This window comes from Sturnira hondurensis, unplaced genomic scaffold (assembly GCF_014824575.4).
Source record: "Sturnira hondurensis isolate 20B ecotype Veracruz unplaced genomic scaffold, ASM1482457v3 Scaffold0022201, whole genome shotgun sequence".
Lineage (NCBI taxonomy): Eukaryota > Metazoa > Chordata > Mammalia > Chiroptera > Phyllostomidae > Sturnira > Sturnira hondurensis.
Window position 1 is genome coordinate 9232385 of NW_028094832.1, and position 20042 is coordinate 9252426.

Genomic DNA, 20042 nt, shown 5'->3' on the forward strand with positions numbered 1-20042 from the left:
AAGGTGGAAAAAAATACCCACACAGAGTGGCAAGAAGAAAAAAAAACACAAAATGAGGAGAGCTTAAGAAACATTTTGGACAACATGAAGCATAATGACATCCGTATCATGGGAATACCAGGAAAAGAGGGCAAGCAAGGGATCAAAAACATATATGAAGAAATAATGACCCCCAAATTCCCCAACCTGGTGAAGTCCAGACACAGAAGTCTAGCAAGCTAACAAAGTCCCAAACAAGTCGGACCCAAAGAGGCCTACACTGAGACACATCATAATTAAAATGACAAGGCTTAAAGATAAGGAGAAAAATCCCCAAAGCCATAAGAGAAACGTAGGTAGCTACACGCAAGGGAGCACCAATTAGACTGCCACCTGATCTTCCAACAAAACATTTCAAGCCAGAAGAAAGTGGGGCATGAAATATTCGAGGTGATGAAAAGCAAAGACCCACAACCAAGGCAACTTTAGCCAGCAAGGCTATCATTTCAAATCCAAGGAGAAATAAGGAGATTCCCAGAGAAGAAAAAGCTAAAAGAGTTTGTGAACACAAAACCAGTACTGCAACAAATGTTAAACAGCTTGGAGGGAGGAAGGAGGAGGAGGAAGGAGGGAGGAGGAGGAGGAGGAGAAGAAAAACAGAGGAAAATAGTCTAACAATAAAATGACACTAAATACGTATCTACCAATAATCAACTTAAATGGCTTAAATGCTCCAGCTGAAAGACACAGTGTAGCTGAATGGGTAAGAAATCAGGCTCCATGTGTGTGCTGCCTCTGAGAGACCCATCTCAGTTTGAAAGATACACACAGACTAAAAGTAAAGGGATTGAGAAAGACAATATATGCAAGGGGAAAGGAAGAAAAAGCTGGGTTGGCAGGACTTATATCTGACAAAATAGACTTTAAAACCTGGGCTATCCTAAGAGACAAAGAAGGACACTACATCATGATGAAGGGATCAATTCAACAAGAGGATATCAACCTAGTAAACACTTACCCGGCCAACGTAGGAGCACCTAAATATGTGAGGCAAATCTTGATGGACACAAAGGGAGAGACAGACAAAAATACTGTCATAGTCAGGGATTTTAACACCCCATTGACTTTAATGGATAGATTTTCCACACAGAAAATCAACAAGGACAGAGCAGCCTTAAATGACACACTAGATCAAATGGATTTAATTGGCATCTTCAGAGTATTTTACCCCAAAGCAGCAGAATATACATCCTTTCCAAGTGCACATGGAACATTTTTTTAGGATAGATCCCATGTTAGAACACAAAACAAGTCTCATTAAATTTAAGAATATTGAAAACATATGAAGCATCTTCTCTGAGCATAATGGTATGACCTAGAAATCAATCACAAGATGAACACTGAAAAACACACAAACACATGAAAGCTATTAAACAATAAATAACATATTATTAAACAATGAATGGGTCAACAAGAAGATCAAGGAAGAAATCAAAAGATACCTTGAAACAAATGAAAATGAGGACACAATAATCCAAAATCTGTGGAACTTTAAAAAGAACAACAAACAAAGTAAGTAGAAGAAAAGAAATAATAAAGATCACAGCAGAAATAAATGAAATAGAGTCCAAAAAATATTACAAAAGATCAATGAATCCAAGAGCGGATTCTTTGAAGAGACAAAGAAGACTGAGAAACCTTTAATCAGACCTATCAAGAAAAAAAGAGAAAGGATCCAAATAAACAAAATTAGAAATGAAAGAGGAGAAATAGCAATGGACACCAAAGAATAAAAAGGATTGTAGGAAAATATTATGATAATTATATGCCAGAAAACTGGACAACCTGGATGAAATGGATAAATTCCTAGAAACATACAATCTTCCAAAAATAAATCAGGAAGAACCAGAGAATCTGCATAGACAGATTACATCTAGTGAAACTGAAGCAGTCATGGAAAAAAACTCCCAACACACCAAAGCTCTGGACTGGATGGCTCACAGGTGAATTTTACCAACCACTCCAAGAAGAACTAACACCTTTCCTTCTACAACTATTTAATAAAATGCAAGAGAAGGGAAGGCCCCCACACTCATTTTACAAGGCCAACATTATCCTAATTCCAAAACCTGATAAAGACACTATAAAGAAACAGAATTATAGGTCAATATCCTGATAAATATGGATGCTAAAATCCTCAACAAAGTATTAGCAAACTGAATACAGCAATGCACCAAACAGATCATACACCATGATCAAGTGGGATTCATTATGGGATTGCAAGGTCTGTGCAACATTCACAAATCAATAAATGTGATATACCACATAAATAACATGAAGGATAAAAACCATATGATTCTATCAACAGATGTAGAAAAAGCATTTGATAAAATCCAGCACCAATTTATGATAAAAAAACTCTCAGCAAAGTGGGAATAGAGGGAATGTACCTCAACATAATAAAGGCCATATATGACAAATGCACTGCCTGTATCATAATCAACAGACAAAAATGACAAGCATTTCCCATAAGATCAGGACCAAGACTGGGTTGTTCCCTTTTACCCCTCTTATTCAGCACAGCACTGAAAGTGCTAGCCACAGCAAACAGACAAGAAGAAGACATAAAAGGCATCCAAATTTGAATGGATGAAGTCATGTGGTCATTATTTGCAGATGACATAATACTATACATAGAAAACCCCAAAGATTCCGCCAAGAAACTACTAGAACTGATAAATGAATTCTGTAAAGTAGCAGGATACAAAATTAATATCCAGAAATCAGTTGCATTTTTATACTCCAATAACAAACTAACAGAAAGGGAAATTAAGAAAACAAGCCCATGCACAACTGCTACCAAAAGAATAAAATACCTAGGAATAAACCTAACCAAGGAGGTGAAAGACCTGTACTCAGAAAATTATAAGTCACTGAAGAAAGAAATAAAAGACCACACAAATAAGTGAAAGCACATACAGTGTTCATGGACAGGAAGAATCAACATCATTAAAACAACCATGCTACCCAAAGCAATTATGGATTCAACAAAATTCCTATAAAAATTCCAATGATGTATTTTATAGAACTAAACTCTGCAAAAAGTTACATGGACTCACAAAGGCCCTTCATAACAACAGCAATCCTAAGAAAGTGGAACAAAATTGGAGGAATTATGCTACTTAATATCAAACTATATTATAAGGCTGTAGTAATTAAAACAGCCTGGTAATGGCATTAAAACAGACACAGAAATCAATGGAACAGAATAGGAAGCTCAGAAACAAAACTGCACCTTTATAGGTAGTTAATATCTGACAGAGGAAGCAAGCACATACAGTGGGCTAAAGGCAGTCTATTAAATAAATGGTTGGAAAAATTGGACAGATACCTGCAAAAAAAATGAAATTAGATCCCCTTCTTATACCATACACAAGAATAAGTTCAAAATGGATCAAAGATTTAAATGTTCGACCTGAAACCATACAAATCATAGAAGAAATCATAGGCAGCAAAATCTCGGACATTGTTCATAGAAATATTATATCATATTATTTATATATATATCATATATATATATATCCCCAGGCAAAGGAAACAACAGAAAAAATAAATGGGATTACATCAAATACAATTTTTTTGCACAGCAAAGGAAATTATCAACAAAATAAAAAGATGACCCACAGAATGGGAGAACATATTCACTGATACTTCTGATAAGCAGTTAATACCCCAAATTTAAAGGAACTTACAAAATTCAACAACAAAGAAACAAACTACCAAATTAAAAAATGGGCAAAGGACCTGAACAGACACTTCTCCAAAAAAAACACACAGATGGCCAATAGACGTAAGAAATGATTAGGGTCACTAATCATCAGAGAAATGCAAATTAAAACTATAATGGATATCATCTCCCACCTGTCAGAATGACTATCATCAATAAATCAACAAACAAGTGCTGGCGAGGGTGTGGAGAAGGGGGAACCCTTTCACTGTTGGTGGAAATGCAGACCGGTGCAGCCACTGTGGAAAGCAATATGAAGTTTCCTCAAAAAATTAAGAATGGATCTGCCTTTTCACCCAGCTATTCCACTTCTGGGAATATATCCAAAGGAACCCACAACACTAATTTGAAAGAACCTAAGCACCCCTATGTTCACTGCAGCATTGTTTGCAATCACCAAGATCTGAAAGCAGCCCAAATGTCCATCAGTAGATGAGTGGATAAAATAAACTATGGGACATTTACACAAGGGAATACTACTTGGCCATAAAAAAAATAAGGAAGTTTTACCCTTTGGGACAGTATAGATGGACCTAGAGAACACTGTGCTAAGTGATATAAGCCAGTAAGAGAAAGACAAGTACCATATGATTTTACTCATGTGGAATCTAATGAACAAACTGAATAAGAAAAATGGGGACAGGCTCATAGATGGAGAGCAGATGACAGCTAATGGTAGGGGGAAGGAAGGGGAGGGATTGAGCAAAAGGGGAAAAAGACTCATGCATGTGGACAACAGTGTGGTGACTGCTGGGGTGTGGGGGTTATAAGGGCACTAAATGGTAATGGAAAAAATACAATAAAGATTAAATTTAAAAATTCTAAAGAACCAACTAACAACAACAACCACCACAAAAATCCCATAAATTACTGCCCAAACTTGGTATACTTTTCTTAACTTAAAAAGAGACCACCACTGTCCACCAAAGCAGATAAGAGGAACTCTGTATAAACTACAATCTCCATTTGCTACTAAATCCAAAGACTGATTTATTCAGTTTTTGCTATTTTTAATTTCTTTTTTTTTTTGGCTTGAAAGACTGTTGGGCTAATGAAAGCTAAGCATCTATGTTAGCTTTTATATGCATCCATTCACAGTTATTCAGTAGCTTTTTCTGACCTCCTTCAAAAGAAGCGCAAACTAACAAAGTCGTAATTATTTCCCCAGGCAACACAGTGAAGCCTCTCAGATTTTATCATTCAGCCACGAGGACAGTCACTCTGAGAGAACTGGGCTTCCGTCTCAAGGTCTGAATCAAAGGTGAGACATAAAATAGGAATTTGAAGGTGTCCCAAACATGTTAGGCTTATTCAATAAAGACATAAGTTCTCTTAACAAGACACTGCTCTGGGAAGGATCTAAGAGGAGAAGTGGGAAGCACTGGACACGCTGTGTTCTCTGACGTTTTCTCTGGGCACCGTCAGCTCAGCTGGGTTTTTTCTAATCAGCAGATGAGGGGAATGACACGACATCTTTCAGTCCAGGGGTGTACAGTACGACAACACAGTGCCACTTCAGCACTTGGACAGACTTTCCTGTTTAAAGGCTGACAGTGGTTCTAACAGGGACGTTCACGCTTTGGCTTTGGGGATGTCAGCCCTCATATTTACACGGAATAGTGCCTGAAACCACATTTTCCCTGCAGTAACCACTTTAAGTGAAATAACAGTAACAGTGAGGTTGATCTAAAAAACACTGTAATCGATTTGTATTTTATTTCCTCACATTTCAATAAAAAACCTGCAGTTTGCTATGTCACTGTGAGGGAACGGTACCTATATTCAATTAGGCGTTTTGGCTGCCTATGTGCTTTCTAAGGTAACGTGCATCTATCCCAAAGCAGCCTTTTAATCAACTTCTTCAGTACAAATTACATATGTTTTTATCATTTTCCTGGGGGTATGAATGTTTTGGATTTTAAAAAGCTATCTGGGCTATTACACAGAAAACTTGCTTAACCCTTTAATTATCACTGAATTTTGGGCAGGGTTAACAGTTAAACTCCTATCAATTACTAGATTTAAGTAACTAGATTCATATTGGCCAATACCAGGGTGTATTCAATGAATGTCACTGTTTTGAATTGAGAATTAATGTTTAACATTCTCATTATGTTTAAAGTGCTTGATATAATTTATAAAACTATTTAGTTTTGATATTTCTTTAAATTTAAAATAAAGTTTATACTTAAAATGTCAAAAGAACCTGTTTATGATTTACAGAAGAGAAAGGCCTTTAAAAATTTCTCTGAAGGCATTTGAAAGAATCATTTTCTCCTAAATCAGATTATACTTAAAGTAACAATGAGTTTGAAGATAAAAGAAATCTGGAATTAGTTCCTAAATGTTCTCTTACTTTTTAAGACTCAAGAAGTTTTGCTGATTTTGGATAGTTGTTTTGGATAGGATTACAGATTTTAAAGGCACAGCATAAAAATGGGAGCTACCTCCATGCGGGAATATGGGTTTACAGTCAGACAAACTTGGGTTTAAATATGAACTCCGCTAATCACCAGTGGTAGGACCTCTGGGAACAGAATTAACCTCTCTGAGCTTCTGTCGTTTTCTCTGTAGGATCATAGGGCAAATTAAAGAAAAACTGAAAAGTTTCATAGAATCCGCCAAAAAGTAGATTCTCACAAACGACCCTTTCTTTTTTTCTCATTTCCTCGCCTCTAGTACTATTTCCTGCTGTAATTTAAAGACATTAGCACAATTGTAAATAAGGAGATTACCAGGAGGTATATGTTCAAGAAGTTTGAAATGAGAAAAATGAAGAAAATAAATAATCACCCCCTCAAGATTTCTGACTTTCTTTGGTCATTAAATGCAACTTTCTAAATTAAGAACTGTGATGTCTGATCGTTCTTAATTTTGAAGGAAACAATCCCATATCAAACTTGCTACCTATCTATTCTTTCAAAGAGCATTTAAGTGAAAATCCACTAAAGATAAGACTATCTACTTTCAGTAATTCACCATGGTTTTTCATCAAGAGACCACTTCACATGAACAACACACAGCAGACTCTTGAACAGCTGGGGGGGGGGGGGGGTGTCCTGACTCCTGTGCACTCGAAAACCTACTGTGACTTTTGACTCCCCTCCAAAATTAACTACTAATAGCCTACTGATGACTACAAGGCTCACGGATACTATGAACAGTCAATGAACACATTCTGTATGTTGTATGAATTATGAACTATATTCTTAGAATAAAGAAAACATGTTATTGAGAAAATCATAAGGGAAGTACATTTACAATATTTATTGAAAAAATCCACATATAAGTGAGCCTGGGTAAGGCAAAGGTCAACTGTAATAAAAACAGGAGGAAAACAGTGAAGTGTTTTAATTAGCTGAAATGTAATCAACAATGAACCATTTACAAATATCCTTTTAACAGGTGCAGGTATCAGAGATGCTAGCCAAAGCAAAAAGTTATTAACACTACATTTATGCTGCTTTTATTCCCCTCTGAGAGTTATAGTTAAAATCGGAGGGTAGACTGCTCAGATACGGTGTGAGTTAAACTGTAATGTGAACTTACCGATTCTGAAAGGGCCGAAACTGAGACACACAGGTGTACATCCTTAGCATTTTCATCCGCTTTCTCCACCCACCACGCTACCATTTCCCATTTCGCTCTTACTGAAAGTATTGTATCTATAGCCTTATTCTTTCAGGTTAATGCTTGCTCCTGGTGAAGCAGAAATTTCTCTGAACAGGGCCCTATCTCAGATATTATGATTCATTTACACTCTAACTTGAAGGAAGCTGATTATTCTAATCACATCAACAAATGAGGATTATGAATGTTTGGAATTAGAAAAAAAAGAAGTAAATGGGGTACAGAGATTAGAGGTTCTGGATAACAAAGCCAGACTTTGCCTATTTAAAAAATATTGTTGTTTTGCCTAGGGTAAGAGTTAATTATAATAATTTGCTCTAATCATGAGCCTGTACCTCTCTTTTCCCAAATGCTTATTTCATAATTATGTTTGTCAAGTTGTTAAGGGTAATGACCCTATTATACCATCAGGAGTAAAAAAAAAGAAAAAGAAAAACAGGTCAAAACAAAACAGATGTTCTATGAATTGCTGGGAGTTGGCTTTGTCAGAATTACTGAGCACATGGTTTCTGACTCGGACAGCATCTCTACAACTGAACTAAGAAAAGGGTAGAGCTGGTCCATGGGCCTCTCTGTGGCCATTTCTTCCAATTTATCTGAAACTCACTGATGCTGGGCTGATAAACAGGAATCACGTGAATCGATGAAAGTGGTTGAAATGATTCATCCTAGCACAGATCGGCAGCCTCATTAGATAAATCTATATAAATCGAGGTAACCTCAGGTTTCTGCTCTAGCCGGCAAGCAATGTTCTTTTTTATTTAAAGATAAGTATGTGAATATTTGTTGCGGGGCAGGGGATGCAATTCCAACCAACAACTTCTGCATTTCAAACCAAAGGAAACATTTCTTAAACTGAAGCTTTAATAACAGCTCATTTGGAAAAACCAGTAAACAGTAAAATGCATAGTATATTAGCCATTCAGAAAACATTTATTAGCATATTAACTTTTATGCCATTAAATATAATATCAATAAAGCACCAAATTAAAAATTCAAACTATAATGATTATTGCCTGTGACATGACTATGACCCTGAATGGGAAAGGAGAGCTTCAGCTGGAGAAATTCACCCTGCATACTGGCCTCCTGTTTTAAGGGCTGGTCCAGGACAAGGCAGTTACATCTCTCTCTAGTGTCAGTCTTCCCTAGCATCCTCCTTTCTCATCTTCCTCCTTCTCTTCTCTGCCACTCTCGTGGTGGCCACTGAATAAGAGGCCAGCCTTCAACCCCCTCCTAAACCATGGCTTTTTTTTGGTCTCTAGTTGGAAAGACAAAAGTGAACTGGTTGCCCGGGTCCTTTAAAATGTGTTACCACTACTGTGCACAAATCTTTCATGTCATCACCTCTCTACCTTCAAACATTCTTCTCAATCTAACTCTTTCAGGGAAGTTCAGCAAGGGCAGGAGACAGATCCGCGGACGCCTTTCAAAATCATCTCATCTCGATCATGCCAAGCTGTTGTTTCAGTTTTTTATTAGTTAATGCATTCGTTTATTGATCACAATATCTTAGAATTTTTTTTTCTGTTTGTGTGACAGCTTATGAGTTAACAGAAGACATCAGGATCTAAAGACACACAGAAGGAAAGGAAAGAGCGATTAACAATGACACAGAGATGTGCAAAAAAGGACAGAAGAGCAGACAGACGTCACGATTGTGTACACTGAAAGTTAACTTTGGGTGGACCCAGGTCCAGTTTTTATTTCTTAATTCTCTAGGAAGGATTATATACTTATTTGTGCCAGAGCAAAACTTTCTGAATAATATATTCTAGCCATATATTATTGCAAGTTTTGAAATAGAGCTACATTGAAGAGGTCTCTGAAAAACAATCTCTCTGCTTCGTCTGCTAGTACCTCCGCACTCTCCAGTGGTGGCACACACACGCTCAGGGGAAGGATGGCTGCTGAACTACTGATGGGTCCTGGCATTCGAGGGCTTCCCAGGTGACAGCTTGGTATTCTTTATTACTCGTTTAATGAAAACACTTCCATGAATAATGAATCTGGCATTTTCCTAGGTACACATGTGACTTTTGTAACAGTAATAAAGGCAGGCATGGGCACACGTATACAAAATATTGTGGCTTGAAAATGTCTTCACACAACAAATCAGGAGCATTATGTTGAAGAAGAATATCTGGTTTCTGAGGTTATTACAAGTTTCACAATAATATTCATTATTATATTATAAGAATGTAATACTGGAAGCATAAAATGGTTATGTTTAAGAAATTAATACAATTCCTTGCTATATAAGCCCCAAATGGAGTGAGCATAACTTAGATTTGAGTAATCACAGTCCCAAAATCAAAAGTTTGAATTAAAAGAAACACACGTCTATAAACATGTATACACAGATATATACATACGCATACATATATGTATGCAGGACAGCAATGTGATTAAACCATCTGTGAAATTTATTACTCATCTCAGCACTGACACCTGACATCACTTAGTCTAATTTTACAGATGAGATCATGGAATCTCCGACAATAGGACTCAGCCCACGCAAACCTGGGACCACTGTCCTGGTCTCTGAACTAGTGACGAGGTACCCTGGTGTACCATCATTCTAAGTCCAACTCCAGTAACCCCTTCGACTCAGTGCCCATCCTGGTCCATGCTGGCATTTGCTTTGGATAAACTAGGTTACTGTAACCAGTTATTTAAACAAATTTGAAGAAAATGCTTTTATAAATGTTTAAGCAGAAGGATATTATGGAAAGAGACATTAGGGGATCTTTTAGAAGACTGGCTTTCGGAGTCAGAAGTCTAAAACTTTGTCTTGTTAACATTTATTATGTGACTCTGGACAAGTCATTTAACTTCTCTGGTCCTCTTCACTTGTCCAGTCAGAACAATGGTACATCAGACACTTGTTTATTTCCTAGTTGTCATGTACTCACACCACATACTATTGCTACCATTACCACTACACATTATAACACTACTTCCACCATTACTCAAAGCTTACTATGGGCTCAAACTCTGTGACGTGCTTTTCATGCCTTTAACTGTATCATGCCTTCTCAACAGTCTGGTAAACTAAGTGTTCTGATTTTCTCACTAAGGATAAAGACACATCTGAGTCGTTAAATAACTTGCCAAAATCACACAGATATTAAGAGCCTGAATGTGAGTTGGAATCCAGAGATGGTACTTAATTTCATTTTTGATCCACTATATACTGATTTCCTCTAATATATCATATATATTTGTATATATACATATATAATGTAAATAATATATTACATAGAGATACATTACTCATTTTATACGCTCACATATATACAAATGTTTTAAATTCTAAAATGTTATACTAATTTTTTTTTCATTTCAAGGTCTAATATGTGGCACACAGTAGGTACTTGGGAAAGAAGGAATTCATATATGAGACGTAACTGAAATCATTTTGAGTAAACTGTCAATCAGCATGCATGTCAGCAATGACTGTGGCTATTAAATCCTCATCTTCTTCAAGATTATGTTATTAAAAATTACTCTAGAGAAACACATATCGACAGACTAGCCATAGGTTCGATTCTAAATACAGAATTGGCAATGGCAGAAAAACAGCTGCTTTCAATCAACAAGGGCTGGAATCTAACCCTATGGTCTGGACAAAAGGAAAGAGAAAGGATCCTTTTAAAAATTACATATGGGCCCTGGCTGGTGTAGCTCAGTAGATTGAGCGAGGGCCTGCGAACCAGATGATCGTGGTTCATTTCCCAGTCAGGGTACATTCCTGGGTTGCAGGCCAGTTCCCGGCAGGGGACACACGAGAGGCAACCATACATTGATATTTCCCTCCCTCTCTCCTTCCCTTCCCCTCTAAAGATAAATGAATCAAATCTTTATTAAAAAAATTACATATGGTTCTGATTTTTCAAGTGCTAACATATTGTCTCCCAAGTTTGAAATTTCAAAAAAGCTATACTGTGCTTTCCTATCAAATCAAAACAATAATACTTGCTATATTTATTTCTCTTTACTCTTGTACATGAGTAATAACAATGAGGATGAGAATGGGATAGTGACACTCAGAAGGAAGAAACTTTTTTTTAGAGGTAAGGAGAAGGGGCAGGAGGTGTCAGCAAAGATGCATAGAACTCTCATTTCTAATCAAAACACAAATTTTCAGCTACGTAGAACGCCCCCCGGCTGTCCCCTCGTCTCCTCCCGAAGAACAGCAGGCTGAATGGAAAGATGCTGACACGCGTGCCAGTGCAGGGCTAGAATGACAGGTCTGGGGACAGGAGATGCCGCTATTTCCATTATCCACTGAACACCTTGGCAAATCTTATTTCATCCTGAGAATGTGATACTTACTCTTGAACTGCTCTGGCTATGGAAAGGGCCGTAGATCCAGTTTCATTAACGCTATCTAAGGTCACATTTGGCAGGTCATCATCATCACTGTCACTTTTACTTTGTCTGGGAGATAGGCCTCGGGGGTCCATTTGTGCTGGGAAGAAAAGGCATATATATGAATTAAAATTAGTGCGCAGTAAGTTAACCTCGTCCTGGACCAACATCAAGCATGGAAGGTCTCTTCTGTGTATATCACACCCACTGAATTCTCTAGAAATCCCAGGGATTAGTGCAAGCAATGTAATTCATGTACTGAGTACTCACTGACTCTTCTCCCTCGTGCATTCGATTTCCCAAACCTCCACGGCTCTCAGTAGTTTCAGGGTATGACTGCAGAATAGAAACTGTAAAACCCAGGACAACTTCTCCTGAGCGGTGGGAAGCTGAGCAGGGAGCTCCTAGGTTACCGTTCGACCCTCTGGCTCCTCCTTGTTTCTGCTGCTAGAGTCCTGGCCATCCCACTGCCCTTGCGTAAGCTCTCACGATAAGCTTAAAAGAAGAGCAGGGTTCACAAAACTTAAATCAAGTTTTAGGTGGTTTTTCACACTTCAGTGAATGATGATCTTGCAGTTCATCACTGCAATCTGACAGGAGCAAAGGACAGAAGTAGTAGTAGTAGCATTTTGCCTATGTGTTTATAAGTACTCTTCAAAAAGACATTTCCAGATAAAATTCCCCGCCCACTGCGAACTTGCCAAAGCAAGAGACGGACAGCCTGATGATTGCAGCCCTGCTGACCATCAGATCCCTTCAAACAAGAGACTGGCAGTCAACATTTTACACCTGAATGAACTCGTATTTGTAAAAATCAGATTGCAGTTCCGCCTCCTTCTCTCTACGAGCAGCTCTGATAACCCCTGTGTGGGATTTCCACCGGCCCTGACGTCACGCACAGAACACACACCTTCCAAATACAAGTCCCACACTCGCTGCACAACTGTGTGGTTAGAACATGTGGCTTTGGCGCCAGCCAGCTCCAACCAGACCGCTGCTCCTCAAACCTGCCCACACAACATTTCTAAAGCTACCATGGATTGTTAAAAACAAAACAAAACAAAACAAAAAACCCCAGCAAATCCACTTAGAATCATGGTTACAATGACATCTGAGCACATTTCAATTTTCTTTTTTAATACTTCACCTTTTTTTTACCCACGAACAGATAAATGTTTATGATTCTGCCTAACATTTACAGTATGAATAGAAAAACTGTACCTGGAGAGTTTCAACATGTTTGTGATGACACTCGGTTAGGAAGGAGTGTGTACCTGTTGAACCTACTGGCCTGCTGGGTCTGCCACGCATTATTCCTGTAAGTATGCACATACTAGCATGCAGTATGAACACTGAAAGTGCTTGGTAATTGTTGGTTCCATTAAGGAGAAAATAACTCAAATAATCTAAACTAGGGGTCCTCAAACAAGAGAAAATTTTCCCCAGGAGACACTCGGCCATGTCTGGAGACAGTTGGATTTGTCACAGCTTGGGAGGGAGGTGTTACTGGCATCTTTTTAAAAAGATGTTTTCATCCTCCCCAAAGACATTTTTTCACTGCTTTTAGAGAGAGAGGAAGGGAGCCAGAGGAACATCGATGACAGAGAGATAGAGACATTGACTGGCTACTTCGCTCATGTGCCTGGACCAGGGATCAAACTCTCAATCCAGGCACGCATCCTGACTGGGAATCAAACCCGCAACCCTTTGGCTCTGGGACAGCGCTCCAACCCACTGAGCCACACCAACCAGGGCTGTTACTGGCATTTTCAGTGATACTCCTAGACATCCCACAATACCCAGGACAGCTGGTCCCCATGTCAAAGAACTAACTAGTCTAAAATGTCCAGAGTGGCAGGCTGAGAAACTCTGAGCTACATATTTTAGAGTTTGGATATAGAAAGATGTTACATCTTACGACTTTCGATTGCATAACTATGCTCTAGTTTCAGTCACTAGCAAAGAAATTAAATCATATATTAGAGATTATCTGTATTTTCTGGCCCTCAAATAAAACAGTTCGCCGTCACGTGACTCAGCCCTCACCAGTTCCTGAAATACAGCATTCACTTCCTCAAATGCGATAAGTATCAGTGTTGAATGTCTTCCTTGCCCTGCATTTGATGGGACAAAAAGACTTCCCATTTCATCTGTAGAGAAAATTTGCTAGAAGAGGGATGTCAGAGAAACTCTTTGTGGAAGAAAGGAACAAGTTCCACAACCATCTGATAACAGGGCTACTTCAGCTCAGGCACTCCAAAGGCACTGAAGGTCCCCTATCATTCAAGATTGAACAGCACGTCCTGGAAAAGACACTGACCGGCTCACAGCATGTGAGGTTAAGATGCACACACAGCACTTCTCCAGCACAGAACACGGAGATGCTACAGGCATTGCAACCAGGAATTCCCAGACAGTTTTGGGCAATCTGTTCTAGAATGATTCAGTGAACAATCAGTCAAAACTACTCAACCTCAGCCAAGAAAATGAGTAACAGATCCATCGAGGCTTCCAAATTACATATTGTGTGGTATTACGTTGCCTGTAAATGTCAACAATTGAAAGTTGTTGAAACATGATGTACTAAGACTCCCTTGCCAAGATGCCAAAATCAACAAACAGCTGAAGATAAGGGAATAATTTTGGTGATCCCATCAGGTCCAAGACAACTGGAGCTCTCACAGGTAAGTAATACAACTCAACGAAGATGTGGGCAAGGAACTATTAAGCAACCTGACTGAAAGTTCAAGTCCGGCCAAGCAAAAGACTTCAAATAACTGGGGCGAGAGTTGATCATCTAAATTATGTTATGTTTATATCTCAATGAGAGTTTAAAATATGTTAAGTATGATATTTTTGATGTACTTTTCAGGAACATTATAATTGAGGATTTCTTTCCAATATTTTCAATCAATATTATGAACTACATCTGCTCCATCCCGCTGAGAAAGTCTTTTTACCGTACCTTCAGCCAAATTGAGGAAGTAATTAGAAGGATTTTGAAAATCTGCATTGCTGATTAGGTCAGATGATTGCATACTTGCATAATTCCGCACTCCCCTTGTTCAATGGGGGATGGGGGCATCTACCCTAGTGAACCCTCGTTAGTCTTCCCGTCTCTCAGCTCATTTAGGAAGCACCCATTCTCTGGAGTGCCCCTTCGGAGGAAGTGGAACAGTAACCTGGGCACCGGAAGCAACAACGCATCACATCCCTGCACGAGAGGGCAGTAGATGATCTGTGTGCATCAATTTACATTTGAGAGTTTGTTCCTCCTAAATGAAGACGGGATCCAACCGTGCTGGGGGTGCCCGCTCACTGCCGGCCGAGGTGCCACCCCTGAGTCAGAGGTCCTGCGGAACACCGTGAACGTCACTCAGTGGGACAAACTCCCCAGGAAGATAACCGCAGAACGCCAACACCTTAAGTGGAACCTGTTCACTCTGTCTTTCAAACAAGCACCTACGGCAAGGCGCTCCTGTGAAGATCACCTCGATTAATGATGGTACATGATTTGTGACACATCTGCTGTTTTTACCACCTTGCCGCCATGTGAAGAAGCCCAGGAAGCCACAGAGCCACAGTGCTCACGGGGCAGCCAACCCCAACTGATGGAAGCAAGCCACGCTAGGCTGACCAGCCACACCGCAGCCACCTATGCCCATGTAGGTGACTATCACAGGGATTTCCTGGCTGAACTTGAACCCATTCCAAATATCTGACTAACAAAACTCTGAGCAAATAAAACAGCTGCTATTTTAATCTCCTAAGTTTTGGCGTGACTGGTTATGCAGCAATACACAATCAATGCACCATGTTACTTCTCCAGCTCCCTCCAGAGATTTTCTAGCCAAGATGTGGACAAACTGCAGCTACAGTCACAGCCAGACCATCGCACAACTTTCTACTCCCCTCCTAAGAGGAAGCCTGGCCCTGCCTGGCATACATTTAAGTGGGCTACTAATATAGGAAAAGAAAATAAGAGCCACATATTATATCCTACATTATTTCCTTCTCAAGCCAAAATATGCAAATGTATTTACAGGGGCTTTGGCTTTAGAAGCATCTTCTATGATCCTTCACTGCGCCTCTGGTAGGTTTCTACCGGAAGGGGCCAGGGGCTGGCATTGCTGCTCAGGAGAGCACACTTTCCGGCCCAAGCTCAGGGTTGACAGGGGGCTCACTCCACTGGATCCTCCAAAAGCTCCATTCCACGCCTGCCTCTCTTTCACTCCCAGAAGACACATAAACTTGACTTCTCCCCGTGTAACGGTGGGCTGACACCAACACTGTGGCATCAGTGTGCTTTCTTCCCTCCCCTTCCTAGGCACCACCAAAGGATTAAATGCCCTTCTAACTTCCTTAGAAATAAACTGGCCTATTCAGCCATACTTAAAGGAAAAGAAGTTTTCCCATCAGCCACCCTATTAAATGTGCACAAGATAACAATCTAGGAACACACTGAAACCCAGAGATGAACTTTTCCTAACCAGGATGAATCACAGAAGAAATTATTCAGGCCTTTTCACCTCCACCCATCAGGGCTGCAGGGCAGAGGAGCGAACGCAGGTGGGTAAAAGGGGGGGGGGGTGAGGCAGCCAGCAGCTGCTGCGGCTGGGGTGTCCTCAGCCTGCCCCACCCTCCTTCCCCCACGGACAGGCTGCCTGCTCCCCGCAGATGCCCTCGTTGTTTGCCCTGCCCAGGCTGAAACATGCCCCAGTGAGGAAGCCTTGGCTTCTGGGAGGCCTGCTGCTCTCCAGGAGAAGGAAGGGCGGTGGGGGAAGGAGGGAGGGCAGAGAGAATGGACACATGGGGAGAAGTCACAGCACCCAGGACTCAGAGAGTGAGTGCAAGCATCCTCCTCGGCCTGGCTCGGCTGGTGCAGGAATTGCTCCAAAAAGGACAGTCACAGCGTTTCTCTAGGATAAAACCATGGCTCTGGCTTTAGAGAACAAGAGTGTGACTTCGGCCATCACTTGCGGCCATCTGACCTCAGGCACTTGATTTCTCATTGCTCATCCTTGGTGGGTAAATGAACTAACCTACGCAAAACATTCTGGGCCCTGCCCAGCCCTTCTCGGTGGATCTTCAATCTGTCTCACCCTGACTGCGCACTTACTGCTTCTGCAGCCGTCCCTTACACGACACCATCTCCGGGTCTCTCCCCTTCTCCGGGACAAATCCAAACGAGGCAGTTTTCTTTTTAAATGTGCCTAAACCACTACAGACTATATACTGGATGACATATAAAACTGTCGCGTCCCTTGACCCAAACATTCATTTACGGATTCAGTTAACAGATATTTACCCGGCACTTGTGAGGTACCAAGCCCTCTACGGGGTGCTGGGGAGAAAGGAGAGAAGGAGGCAGATTCAAACTCCTGCTTCTGGCAAAGGCCAGAAAACAAACAGAGAAGTAAAACCACGTACTCCGTCAGGCACATGGCATGGAGAAAGACAGAACAGGGATGAGGAGTAGGGGCTGCGAGAGGCAGGCAGAGCATCTCAGAGAGGGAAGTCAGGAGAGGCCTCCCAAAGAAGACGCATCCCAGCAAGGCCTGGAGGCGCTGAGGAGGGCTTGCTGACCCGATTTAGTTTGTGGAGGTGGAGTAATGGCAGTAAACATAGGAACCAAGGCTCTGAGGTGGGGTGGGTTCCATGTGTCTGAGGCCTGCCAAGGTGGCCATACCTGTTGCCAGGAAAAGGACAGCAAAGTGGAGGGGCACAGACAGAAAGGGCTAGTGACAATGGAAGGACGTCGGGTTCTGTTCTGGTTGGGAAGGAAGGCCACCGGAGGGCACGGAGCACAAGAACGACCTGATCTGAATTGTGTCACCTGATAAGGATCACCCTGGCTATCTGAGCCAGGAGCACGGGGGTGAGGCGTCGGGGAGACCCAGCCGGAGACAGAAGCACGAGAATCATCAGTGACATGAATATTGATACTCTGTAAAAACTGCACTGGCTTTGCTCTTTGCTCACCTCAAGCTGTCTGTACATATTATAACTCAGGACTTTATTACCTGCAGGGTGATCAAGCGTGCTCTTCATAATATATTTGCACAACTGACGTTCTGATCTCATTTGGCTTCAGAATAGCAGTTGCTCAAATACGTGCCTAATTCTTCTAGCATGCTGACATACACGATGAGAGAAAAATACAGAAGTAAATAAAGCCTGACTCAAAATATGGTGAACTCTGAGATTGCAACCCGCTCTCCCAGGGTTCTATTCTGGTTACTGATGTTTCCACCATCCTCTGTTTCTTACTTTCTTTACTTCTGTTACTGCTAACGAGACTGTATGCCTCACAGTAGCAACTGTGATTGATATAACCCCAAATGAAGACTTAAAAATGCAATCAGTTATGTAAATCTCAGATGTTGCTACTGTGCAGATATAATATGCAATTTATTCATTTTTCTCCCAATTCCTATCTGCATGCTTGACAGTGTAATGGCTTCTGCTCCCATTATCTTAAAAAATAACCTCATAATGTCCTGGTAATTCCCCTGCACAAAGTCCACTTCTCAGTTATAATGCCACTGCGCCTTCCTCCAGACTGCGGTCATCTCTCACTTTCACTCCCAGCCCCTCCTTAAAACCCTCTCCTCCCCTGGTTATAGGGACTGGGCACACTAGGGCCTGTGGGCCTTGACATCGGCTTTTTGTGAATAAAGTTTTATTCAACCGTGCTCCTCTATTCTGTCTCTGGTGGCTTTAGTGCTCCAATGGCAGAGTTGAGTAGTTGTCACAGAAACTACATGGCTTGCCGTAAACTACCATCTGGCCTTCTATTTTTTTTACTGAAATTTTTTAGGTTGATAAAATTATGTAGGTTTCAAGTGTACAATTCTATGATACATCATCCATATATTGTGCTTTGTGCTCACCACCCAATGTCACATCTCCTTCTGTCACCGTGTCACCTTCTGTCTCCTTCTGACCCCTTTACCCTTTATTGTAACCCCTCCCTTCGGTGACCGCCACACTGCTGTCTGTGTCTGAGTGTGTTTGTCTTGTTTGTTCTTCGTTGCTTTGTTTTGCCTTCCCACATATGAGTATAATCATGTGGTTCTTGACTTTTTTTAAACTTTATTTTCTTTTTTTAAAGTCTATTTTACTGATTATGCCATTTTTCTCCCCTTTATCCCCCCCTGCCCTGCACCCCCTCTCCAACCAGCACTCCTTCCACCCTTAGTGCGTGTCCATGGGTTGTACGTGTAAGTTCTTTGGCTTCTCCATTTCCTATACTATTTTGAATATCCCCCTGTCTATTTTGTACCTACCATTTATGCTTCTTATTCCCTACACCTCTTCCCCATTCTTCCCCACCCACACACCAATAACCCTCCATGTGATCTCCATTTCTTTGATTCTGTTCCTGTTCTAGATGTTTGCTTAGTTTGTTTTTGTTTTTTTAGGTTCAGTTGCTGATAGTTGTGAGTTTCTTGTCATTTTAATGTTCATAGTTTTGATCTTCTTTTTCTTAGATAAATCCCTTTAACATTTCACATAGTAAGGGCTTGGTGATGATGAACTCCTTTAACTTGACCTTACCTGGGAAGCACTTTAATCTGCCCTTCCATTCTAAATGATAGCTTTGCTGTATAGAGCAATCTTGGATGTAGGTTCTTGCCTTTTGTGACTTTGAATACTTCTTTCCAGCCCCTTCTTGCCTGTAAGTTCTCTTTTGAGAAATCAGCTGATAGTCTTATGGGAACTCCTTTGTAGGTAACTGTCTCCTTTTCTCTTGCTGCTTTTAAGATTCTTCCCCTATCTTTAATCTTGGGTAATTTAATTACGACGTGTCTTGTTGTGCTCCTGTTTGGGCCCAATCTGGGGAAGGAAAGAGACTTCAAAGAAGTCCAGGAAGCTCAGAAAGTTCCAGAGAAATTGGTTCTTGACTTCTTCTGTGTGACTTATTTTACTTAGCATTTGGATTTAGTTTCGAGGAAGTATTTGTAGACTCTGTTATACATTACTTAATTTGCTTGCGTCTCTCCTTCTCACTCTATTGCTTCCCCCTCTCTCCCCCACTCCCTCTCCCTTATCCTCCCTTCCTTCCTTTTACCCCCCTCTTTATTTCTTCTCTGTGAATACACCTAAATGTTCATTTCCCTCTTCAGATTCCACTACCTACCTACCCTCTTCTTTCTGCCGTTATTGGCGAGCTTCTCAAAAATGCTACCCAATGCCACGATCTCTATAGTTTTAGCTACTCTCTCAGAGGAGAGGAATACCAAATCCCCATTTCCAGCTCCAACCTCCC

General features: G+C 40.7%; 1 protein-coding gene across 2 annotated transcripts in view; it reads right to left on the bottom strand.

The window, feature by feature from the left end:
* KLF12 (KLF transcription factor 12) overlaps positions 1-20042 on the bottom strand; it is a 424438-nt gene that overhangs the window by 109878 nt on the left and 294518 nt on the right. For both annotated transcript variants that reach the window (XM_037034842.1, XM_037034843.1), the window contains exon 5: positions 11735-11870. In XM_037034842.1, the coding sequence (XP_036890737.1) occupies positions 11735-11870 (136 nt within the window). The remainder of the gene's footprint in view (positions 1-11734; positions 11871-20042) is intronic.